This window comes from Dasypus novemcinctus, chromosome 1 (genome assembly GCF_030445035.2).
Source record: "Dasypus novemcinctus isolate mDasNov1 chromosome 1, mDasNov1.1.hap2, whole genome shotgun sequence".
Classification (NCBI taxonomy): domain Eukaryota; kingdom Metazoa; phylum Chordata; class Mammalia; order Cingulata; family Dasypodidae; genus Dasypus; species Dasypus novemcinctus.
In genome coordinates, this window is record NC_080673.1 from 100096114 (window position 1) to 100108258 (window position 12145).

Below are 12145 nucleotides of genomic sequence, written 5' to 3' on the forward strand. Positions count from 1 at the left end.
ATAGTGTGTATCTGTGTACAGTAATCTCTGTCCTCTCTTTTGAACACTTGGATATGGATTATGCTTTTCCACTAAATTCCATCCTCTGCTGTGGTCTGCTAAGCTTTAAAAGACCTATTTGGAAATTGCACATATGATTTTCAGTATCTCCCTGCAATGGATTGGTGTCTGTTTATAACATATTTTAAAGAAAAAATCTTGTGTACCAATATGTAATTGGGTCCTCTTTGAATGATAGAATTAACTCATTTAATTTTCTCTTTCTAAATCTATAATGTGGCATCATCTTTTTTTGCCATACCAGTATTGTTTTAACTTATATTTATTTTTTTTAGGTATCGCATGTACAGGAAAAGTCAAACAACAGGCTTCCCTTCTCTAATTACAATTTTTTCAGCACCAAATTACTTAGATGTATACAATAACAAAGGTAATTTTTTTTTCCTTCAATCCCTCTCCCAGTCTTCGTACATGTGAAACATCTCTTAAGCTGTTTTTACTTTGATTTGGTTTTAATTTAAGCTGTTTTAGCCAATTGTTTTCCTTTACTTTCACAGTTATTGTTTGATACACATTTTGTGAATAACCTCAGACACACAGATTTAGTTGGTCAGCAGTGAGGCCCAGGCACTGTTATTTTGTTAAAAGCTCTCTAGAATATTCTAATGTGCCAGAGTTGCCAGCTACTGGTCTGGTGGGTATAGGCTTCAAAAGAAAAAATAATTGGAAGCAATCCAAAATCATTTTCCTTAAAAAGGACACAAATTTAAATCAGAATAGTGTGATCATGCATGTAAAGACTCGAGAAAAATAAGCAGAGAGAAGCTATAGCTTGTAATTCAAATTTAAATAGCATTTATTAAATATTAACCATGAGTCAGATCCTATGCTAGGCTTTTAATTCTTTTAAAAAAGGTAAATATCATTAATCTACCACCCCCACTCCAGCCCCATTTTTTTTTTTTTTTAGTATGCAGAAACAGAGACCCTGCATGTAACCAGCTTGCCCAGTCACTCAATTAGGAAGTGGTGAACTGGGACCAAACCCTGATATTCTCCTTCAGTGACTTGTGTTTTCTGAAAGAGACAAGGAAACAAAAGGGTATTATTTACTGACTATAGCAAAAAGAGGAGGAGCAGGGACATACTATCTTTTGTCATAAAGGGAATCTCTTTATTAGGTCACGATTTAAAAATGTCACAGGCCTGTCAGAATGGGTGATTAAATGTGATCTGCGAGTTAAAGCTATTAACTGTAGTTGGCATTGGCCCAGGTTTTATAAAGGCAATGTTTGAGTGTGGCTTTCTGAGATGAAGAGAAATGGAGACAAAAAGAGAAAAAGCAATGAAATAATTCATGTGAAGTCAAATAAAGCTGAGGAGTCAATCTGAAAACTCCTGAATTAGGAGGCACTTTCATGAGTAAGTGACGTCAGACAGGGCCTGGTGTCCAGGATGCCTGAGGTGGGACGTGGTTGGCCACCTTTATTCCCAAACCCTGTCAAGTATCCTCAGTCTCCAGAGCTTCCCTCTTCTTCCGCTTTCCCCGTGGGGACTAGACCTCCACCCTTTTGCTATGCCCTGCTCTCCTAGTTAGGACTTCCTGCTTCCTGCTGTTCAGGCTGGACCCTGACTCCTGCAAGGTCTAGTGCCATCAGACATCATGCTCCAGAAGGCACATGGCATATAATGACTGTCATGCTTCTCACCTAATGGTTGCCTTCCCAGATGCACCTGCTCTGCTCTGTCCTTCCACTGTGACTCTCCCGAGTCTGCTCACTGCCCTACCCTCAAGCCCAGAGACTGGCACCACTGAATAGAGTTAGCTTTGCCCACACAATTGTCATTTTGACTGTGGTGGGCCTTCCCCTCTGGAACCAGGAAAGAGGTGCTGTCCCTAGCAATCTGTGATGACAGAATACAAATTAAATAATACATGTCTTCTGCACCCAAGCGTTTATAAGCCAATTGACAGACCAAGAAATTTGGATGACTTAATTAAAATGTAGGACACTATATGATAAAGTATAAACCAAGAGAGTCAGACACTAAGCACATTGAATAAGCGGTGATTATCTAGAATAGTCAGAAAAGGCCATACCAATAAAATATGATCTGGACCTTGAAGAATGGTTGAGGTTTGATTAGGAAGAGGAACAAATAAAGTCTAGGCCAATGTTTTTGAAACTTTTTTTTCCCTCCAACAAAATCAATAAATCCCTTTTAATTGGGTGAAATTTCTCCATCTTGCACTAGTGTGGATTCCCGAGGTACCTCAAAGGAATGCAAGAATTTGTAATCATATGACATGTACTTATGATTTGTTCTTGAGACTAAACTTACCAAATGCATATAAATTATGAACACTTAATTGTTTTTATTGTTTTATATATCATTCTTAATTTTTTCTATTAAGCTTAGTGATAAGCATGTCCAATTTATTTTCTTGCCAGAGAGACTGGTTTCCAAGTAATATGTGCAATATTTATAATTTTTCTAACAATTTAAAAAAAACACTGAAAAATGAAGGAAATTTGGATTTTACTCCATATAAACAGACTTAGACATTTCCATTCATCATAATACTTGACACCAATAGCTTTTTCTCCCATGAGGTATGTGTTTCCTCTTTGTCTATGGTCCTGATTTGACAAGGTAGGAACTAAAAAAAAAAAAAAGACACCAGTGCATCATTATCTGTGAGATTTTGTAGTTCTTTCACTGTGTTCTCTTGCCTGTGGGGTAGATCACAATCTCACAGGAAGGAGATAGAAGCATTTGAGTTTGGGAACATTTCCATAAAAGAAAGAATTCTTCTGAGAGAAGATAAACCGATAGGAAAGAAGAGAGAAAGAGGCATTCTTCAGTTTGAGCGTAATTTCAAAAGACTTTTGTGTAAAATTTCTGTAACACTTTAAAGCTATTATGCTAACACTGCGTACAGTATGTGGGAGTGGGAGTCAATTATTCATTGCTAAAGTGAGGATTACTGTAGTTGAATAAAAAAATGTTAACTAGAATTTTAAAAAGCAGTGCAATAAAATTCTATCACAAGTACCTTCAAAACACAATGAATGGAAACATTGAAGATTCTTAGATTATGAATTAACCATTCGATTATTAGAAAAAGATGACCCTAAAGAATTCTGGAATTATAACATAATAGTTATAGCATGGTAAGATTTTTAAAGCTCCTGCAAATTAAGGTAGCAGTAAGAGCTCTGTGGCAAAATGGAAGACTGAGACAAATAGATTTCTTCTGCCATCTTAAAACCAGTAATAGTTATAATCAGATAAATAGTTATAATCAGATAAATATTATAACCACTAATAGTTATAATCAGATAAAAGTCCAGTACTTCTGATTAATAATTCATATTTGCCTGCATATAATAAGCAACTTTCATATAGTTAAGAAGACTGGAGCTCTTGAAAATACTGTAAATGTCCCATGCCTTGGTGTGTCCCACATTAATTCATTCAGTCCTTATCCTTTCTGGTCTGCCCTACCATAGTTGTCTTCTCATCAGTTTCTCATTCTGTATCCTCACTCTGATAACTTTTGCTTACTCCTGCAAAATGTCAGGGCAAAAGAAGTAAGTCTGAATCAAAGCTCTACCATTAAACAACTAATTCATTTAAATTTATTGGATAAACGGGGGGCATCCCTGTAAAATTAGAAAAGAAAAAAAAAACCCCGGTTTTTTGTGATACTAAATGAAATTGCTTTGAATCAAAATGCTGTGCAACATTAAGATATTGTCATCAGTGACTATTTTATGCTGTTATTAATATTATTATGCCACTTGTCAACTTAAGGCTTCACAGAAGCTGGCAGGAAAATATTCCTTCTCATTAGCTTCTTATTTATAATTTCACAATGTGAATCAACCTATATTATTACTTATCTCTCCTCTTCTCTCTGGGTGAACCTTTTACTTTGGGCAAATTGTTCTCTTCCTTGCCCTGAACAACATTTAGTATTCCATTTCTCTTCATTTTTGCCCATTGACTTCATTCCTGCTGGAATACTTGTCTGGCTCTTTTCTGCCCTTCTAAATGGACTAGACCTATTCTACTGTTTCCATGAAGAATTCTGTTGAAGGTCCTTCTCTAAGAGTCTACCATGCAGATCATTTGCCTTTATACTTATCTTTTTTTTTAGTTAGCTTTTCCATGAATTCCTACTTCTTAATCAGATTATAATTAGTTTGAAACAGAGGCTTTTAGATATACTTTGAAAAGCCAAGTAGCTTGCCTTGTACATAATAGGCACCAGTATATCATAGATTGAAGCATTTTCCCCCTGGGGAATTAATAGAAAGACAGTGTACGAAAGTACTCTGTAAGTGTTGACCTGGGAGCTTTATCTCACTTTAAATTATTGCCCTAGTAGAAGTGCTGGTACCATTTCCAATTTGGAGTTAAACATTTGCAGAGCACTTGACACATTTGAATTGTTTTTCTCCCATGAATCTGTAGCCCTAGGGGAACACCTATTTCCTAATTACTGTAATACACCAAACAGAAGAAAAATGTAGCGATAGACATATAGCCTTGAAGAGTTTTTTTTTGCTTTAACAGTTTTCCACTTGTAAAGGTGACTTAGCCTCATGCATTCACCAATGCAACGAACATTTATTAAGAACTTACTGTATACCAAGTACTATTCTAATTGTTGGGGATATAAAATAAACAAAACAGACATGGTCTCCACCCTAGTAAAGTTTATAATTAGGTAGTGTGAGAGGCATTAGGTAAATAATTCCATCAGCATCTATTTAAATATGTTTATGAAAAATGCTACAAAAAAAAGTGGTATGAAATGAGAGTGGTATTTAGTCTGAGGGAACAGGAAAAAGTTAATAGAGGAAGAGATATTTAAGTAATCTTAGTGGAGTTTGAGAACCTCATACCGAGAAATACATTGGCAGACATGAATTCTGCTTCAAACAATCCAGTTTGGCCAAACACTGTAATGGACCTTTGGAAAAAATGTGTTTTGAAACCTGATTTGAGGACATAAATCCTGTATCTTTCTTTTGATACACCTATGTTTCAAAAGAATCTAAAGTAAATTACAGTAGGTTTCCTTGTTGTGCCAGTTCTCTGTCATTCAGATGAGCTGTTGGGTAGGTGAATGAATGGGTAGATAGATACATAGAGAAATATAAATGCACACACCAGGAGTATATGCCCTATTTCCAGTAAAAGTTACTGACCCACAGTAAAATAAAGGAAATTTGTTAAGTTAAACTTATTTTGGATTTGAGAGAAAAATCAAAATGGCAACCCAACTAATTTAGAAATCAAGAGCAGAGATTAAAATGACAATCAGAAAAAAAATCAATTTGATATTAAATAGGTCAAGAAAGAGGGAGGGGTAATAGAGGGTTTAGATGATGCACAAGAAAAATATTTCTTTTGCTAAAGAAAATTCTTTCATTTGCTGAAATTTTGAGATGCAAAAGTCTAACATAGATAGAAAAAGATCTATTATGATATCTTGGACTTTTAAACAAGGCAACTTGATAAAATTGCTTATAGAAAACATCACCAAACATGACATTTTCAACATTTTCAAATATTTTCCAATCAAAAGTAGGACTGGGCTTCAGGTAAATTAAGACTTGGCAGAAAGTTATCATTGTAAGGTAGGATTAAATTGCTAATATAATGAATCAAGGTAAGAATATTATTGGTCATCACAATGTGAACAGACAGGAGTAGTTATGACATATGTGAGGCCAGCTCGCCATGGCCCCTGAATTCTTGCAGGGGCACTAAACTCTCAGGAGCACCATGTACACAGTGTGGTGTTACTGGCCCTGAGACGGTCCTTTGTACTACACCATAGTTCTTTTGCCCTTGGAGCTTTTTTCACCATTCAGAATAATTTTCACGAATTTGCAGGTAGCTGGTACCCTCCTGGTTCAGGGGTCAAATTCAGAACCAAGCAGATCAGCTCTTTATTCTGGGCAGGAGAGGGAGATGGATTCTCTGGAAGGAGGGTAGAAGTGGTGGCCTGAATTCTCTAAGTAGCATTTCTGTCTGTTTTCTCTACAGCAGTGCAAAATGTTCCCTTCTCAGCAGAGTTGAACCAAATTTAATAGCAACGGTCTCTTTCTAAGGGTCTGAGCTCTGTCTTAGGCATTGGCATACTCTTTAGCTTTGACATAAACCTTTTTTAAAATATTGTGTTTTTCCATCCACAGGCACAAATATGCTTACTATTTGCTTTACAGTTTGGATAAAATTAATCCTGAGACTGCACAGGGGCAACAGTTTTCCCTATCTTTACCTTTTCCTGTCATCACCTCAATACTGAAGGTCCTCTTAACTGGTCTTGAGCAACTCTCTGCCCCAAATCACATACTATAATATAGAAAATATGAATATATATTCATGGCAGCATTTTGTTATTTGCTAGTAAACTATAGGTCAAGTTTGTATTGTTTTTTATTAAAGCAAAAGAATAAGGCATTCCCAAAAGCATACTCATTCATTCTTTTATTTAATACATTTTTAAAATTCTTTAACCTTCTAGAATTACACACACTAGAGTAGATAACTGCTTTATAATGATTATTAAACCTAGGGAAGTCTACCAAGAAATAGTATGAAATATAAGAACATATGACGGAGCAAACCAGAAATCATGAAGAAAACTCTTAGCTTTAACTACTTTTATTACCGGTATGAGGTGGTAAAAAAATTTATATAGACATTTGAGAATGAAGAGATCTTGAGATTAGGAAGTTTTGATTGGTTTTCAGAGAAATCACCCCTCTGAGATGAATAGATAAAATTAACTGCAGAAAGGTTTCAGCAGAATATCCCTTCACTGCATTTTATATCCTGTACTCTTTAATATGGAATTGATCCAATTGTAATTACAGTATAATTTCCTTTACATTGTCGTTATCATTGTCAGCTTGAGTGATATAATTTGATATATTTTAAAGTCTTAAGTTGCTGTTATACTTAGAAAAGTAGATATTTCCCTTCAATCATGATAGCATAGGATATGTATATATATCCTCTATTCCTATAAATCGTATATATTGATAGCAATAATAATAGCTAGAATTTACTGAGCACTTACCATATGCCAGGCATGCTAAAAGCCTCTGTGCATAAATATGTAACTCTTTCAGTAGCCCTATGTACTACATTATAATCTTGATTTTATGATGGAAACTGGGGCGCAGACAATTAGGCTCAAGCAAGCTAGTGAATGGAAGCACTGAGACTGAAATGCAGGCAGACTAATTCCAGAGCCCACAAGTTGACCCCTTTCGTGCCATTCTGCCTCACCTTCATTATGCAGAAGATTTCAGTGTGACATTTGTACTGATCCACTCTTCAACTCATGGCTCCATTATGTTTAGGTGGCTGTTACTATTCTCCAATAAGAAAAGAAAAACTTTTGAAACTTTTAGGGTTTGTTTTCACTTTAAAAATCACACATGATATATATCCAAATATAAACATTATTAAAAGAATGAAGTTAAAACCTTTCACACTCTTCTGGAACAAAAAATTCATTTCTCCCTTTAAAATGTATGCCCTAAATCATTTGTATTTTTCTTTTCGACAGTGAAAGTATTATTTCTTGAGGCCACTTTCTAAATAGTCCAGTATAGTCAACTTGCTCATATTTAAACAATTAATAGGAGGGAGAGTGAAATAGAGAATCACCTATCAAGGTTTAATATTTAAGAATCACTCTCATATATTTAGCTGAATTAATCTACACATAATCTTTGTACCCTTGCTCTAACAAACACCCATCACCATCACATAATTGTAATTTCGTCAGTTAAGTCATTGTGGAACTTTGGCAAAAGTAAGTAATAGCGCAGGGTGTGAGGTAATCCTTACTTTTCACAAAGTTTGAACCTTTATAATGACAGGATCTCAGATCTCAAAGTTCACTTTCAGTGGCAGGAGTTCATTATATAAAGTTCACTTTATAATGACAGGATCTCAGATCTCAAAGTAGACCTTACAGGGGAACCACAGCCCCGTGCACCATGCCAAATCCTCCATACCGATTCATTGTCCAGTGCTCTTCCGCTGCCATTTGAACAGTATCAGTGGGGGAAACATCTGTGCACTGTGGTCTGTTTTCTGACAGCTCTGATGGTTAGAAGATTCTCTTACATTGGATGGAAGCCTACTTCTCTATAGTTAATCTAACTCTTTACCAAGCATTTAATGTGAAAAAAACAGTAACAATGCAGATGATGTTAAAGACTTGAATCAGTAGCTTGTCCTTGCTATTCATTATCTAGAAATTCTAGACCAATAAGAGATTCCTGGACTTTATTCTGACAATGTCAAAAGTCTGCAATGACATCACTTCCATAGAAGATGATGTTGCCATGCAGTGTGCAGGCTTAATCTTCACTCAGTGCTAAGGGTATCTTAGAGATACTCTTAGAAATCATTGCAAGCTACAGCTCAAGAGTGGATACCAAGTACAAGATTGAAGGTGAAAAAGTTTTTCTTTGATTACATACCGTTACTTTAAGTTTTTAAGGTACCTCCTACCAGAGTACAGTTATCCTTGCTACACATTTAGAGCTGATATGTATCAACTGCGTTGAATGAGAGCAGTGCATGGGCACAGTATCGACAGTGTCCATGCCATTCTCCTCCAGTACATAAAGCTTCAGCTAAATCTCTCTCTGCTTTTAGTCTAGGCCTGCTTTAGGCATTTGTTAGCATCATAATAATGTAGACCAGAACATAAAAGATATGCCAGCTGAAACTGGTAAGGAACTCCTAACTACAACAGATTCTTTCTTGTTGACAACAGAAATATTTAATGGATGAAATTCAACTATCTGTGTGAAGTTGTAATATGAGAAATGACTCCCAGAGTTTCACTGGACTTGAGCTAATTCCAAAGATCAGTTTTTGGGATGTAAATTCTCTGGATCTCAGCACTTAGATTTGATGTATTACATTGTAATTATGAAATGGCAAACTATTAAAACTGGATAGCCACCTACTCCTTGAGGAATGTGAAATTGAGTCATAATATTTTACATTTCTCAAGTGCAAAATAGTTCATCTGATCATATATAATATTGTGTATATAAATCCTACATATTATTTGATTGGATCTTCGTACTTTGAAAATGGCAGGACAGGTGCTATTATCCCTATTGTACAAGTTTGGAAGCTAAAGCATAATTAAAGAGAAATATTTGTCCAGCTTACACAGTTGCTGTGTGACAGAGCCAGTATTATTTCCACTTATTTTACAGTCTTACAATTTTTAAAATAGAGAGCTTAGCCTTTGTGGTGACACATTAACTTTTTCCTAAATTCCTTAAGGCTCCCTTCAGAACTCTTTAAGGTGTAATGAGAATCAGTAATCCATCTCCTAGGCTGGGATATGACTCAGAGAGCAAAAGGCAAGGGGAGGAGGAGGGCACTCCATTAGTACTTGTTTTACTCGCTGGTATATAATTCATCTATAAACAGTATGTATCGATGACCTGTAACTTCCAGCATCCCCAGAGTCATGCTAAAATTGGTGTTATGGACTCCTCCTACTTGCATTTCCAGCCTATGTTGAACATTAACTTGCAAGGCAACTTGTAGTATGTTATTTTAGACAGTTTGGGTCTTTAGAAAAAGTTTGAGGTATTATGTAGTTTTTCCTAAGCCCTACAGACCCTAGGCATAAATCTTGGGTTCATACATTATAGGATCCTCCTGGCTCTAAAGCACAGAATCATAAATACAGAAATAGACAAGACTCCAAGAAACTGAAACATAAAAGAAATAATATGCCTATTTTATAGGGAACCCAATATATTCACAGCAAAAAAAAAAAAAAAAGTACATAGCACTTTTATTTCTAAACAACACCCTTAAGCTAAAATTTTAGTTTCAATACCTAACTAAATTATAAAATTGACTGTCCTCAGATGTTCTAAATCTCCTAGAAATCAGTCACCCAAGAACTAAGGGTGTCAAATTTGGAGATGTTATCTTCCCAGGTATCAGAATCTCCTCAGAATTTTCTCCACACCTCTTTTACTTTCACCTATATGAATCTTACATTACCTCTCTTGAAAGATAAAAGCCTTTTGCTCACCTACTTGATGACGTGGTCAGGCAGACTAGGAAGGCTGTAGAGCCGAGTTTTCCAATCTTCTGATAAATGTTAAGTACCTTGTGTTGACCATCTTATGCTGATCCTCAGTCACTGAAATGTGAGATGATGGTGTCTGTTTTCCTGTCTTAAACTAGGGAGAATTAAATCAAGACTAGTCATTTCAGACAGTGCCATGCTTTCTGTAACTACTGGTTCTGTAACCTCTTAACTCCCACTGCCTTTTCAGGTGGGAGAGGGGGGTTGCTCAAAATCATAAAATGAGAGAGGATAGCTAGCCTAGAAGAGTAGTGATGGTGCATAATGCTGCTTCTTTCAGGCTTCTGTTCATGCACTGTTAGTTAATTTTTTAGGGTGCTGAGGAGTCATTTGTTTTGTGTTTCTGAAAATTTTATTTTCTTTCTCTTCCTTTGCATGTCTTCCTTCCTTTTCCCCCTTTTTTCCTTTCTCCCTCTTCTCTTTCTTTTCTCTTTTTCCTTTCCTTAGTTCTTGTCTTCAGCCAACACTATTGAACATCAACCATGTGCCAGGTATGGTACAAGGCACTATAAAAAATAAAAGGGATCTGTTCCTTTTTCATCCCTTCCATCCTCCTTGTCCTACTTACTTTAACAAAAAGTCTGTATTTGAATAATGACCTGACTCAAAAATCATTAACATCATATTTAGAAGGGAAACATAACACATGCATGTGTGTACTCACACATACATTCATATGATTTTCTCACATTGTTTCACGAAAGTATCTAGTACAGTCTTCTTTCCTTAGACAAGTAAGATAATATTATCCAAGGAGACTTTTAACAAAGTTAACAAGGATTTCATAGGTGCATGAAGGATGCATGTACAAAGTGTAGTAGATATATAAAGGGTCAGAAGCCTTTTCCACCTTCTAAGTAAGAGAAGTGAGTTGAGGGTTGAGGTGGGCATAAAAGGATTACATATAGAAACCTCTGTGTCTCCTTGATAAATACAAAATCATTAACTTATAGTTTCAAGTAAGTTATATACACCTGCTATTCATGTCCATGAATAATAAAATATTTCAGATTGGTGAATTTCTTTCATTACATGGAACTTACCAAGAATCTGCCTGTGAAAGGAACCTATGTTAGATACTGAGTCAAGCAGATTAAACATTAAATTGCAAGACACCTATACTAAGGATTTAATTAGTGTCTTAAAAATTAGAACCATATCATCATGGTCAAATTACCTAAAAATTGGAGACCCGAAATTCATTTTCATGAAAACAGTAACTATCATGAATAAGTAAATTTCCCTTTACCTAGATCACTGATACTATTAAAATAGGAATCTTTTCCGAACAGAATCCATCTGGCAAGAACAGGGCATGTAATTGTCCTGGGGCAGAAGCTGAAAGTCAGATTTTGGAAATGAAAGGAATCATAGACTGTGTTCATCATACATGTGATAATGTAATTTACAAAAGTTTTCATATATGTGAAATAGCATATTATATAATTATATAATCACATAATATTAAATGGAAGGTCTGAAAATTGTACCCCCAAAAAAAGTAATCTGTATGGGAAAATTCAGATTACAAAAAATATATAATATCTCTCCCAGAATCCAAAAACCCTCTCATGCATTATACCAGTCTAATCTTAAAGCACTGCCCAAAGATGTGGGTCCTACCTCAAGAATTTTATCTATCAAGGAAGCATGCCTCCTTCTGTGATGGTAGGAGTTTGCCAAAAGAACACACTGATGCTAGTTTTTCCTCTTGGGCTTCTGCTAATGGAAAAATTGGAAGGAAACAACATCCTGGATCTATTATATATTTTTTTTCTACTTCTGGGTTGATTATAATGACTCTGGAATGCCCCATTTGGTTTCCTCTAGTATGTGTGTTGTTGTTTTTTTTGTCATCTGTCTCATCTTTTGAAATTGGACTACATTATCAGAGATAAAAAGATGAAAGATGTTAACAAAAGGGTGAGAAAGAAAATACAATTCAACTCATTTTCATTCTTTTGACTGCTC

The 12145-nt window shown here is 35.5% G+C and overlaps 1 protein-coding gene across 7 annotated transcripts in view; it reads left to right on the forward strand.

The window, feature by feature from the left end:
• Positions 1 to 12145, forward strand: part of PPP3CA (protein phosphatase 3 catalytic subunit alpha) — a 335265-nt gene that overhangs the window by 269574 nt on the left and 53546 nt on the right. For all 7 annotated transcript variants that reach the window (XM_004465503.5, XM_058294927.2, XM_058294930.2 and 4 more), the window contains one exon: positions 336 to 430. In XM_004465503.5, coding sequence (XP_004465560.1) covers positions 336 to 430 — 95 coding nt within the window. The remainder of the gene's footprint in view (positions 1 to 335; positions 431 to 12145) is intronic.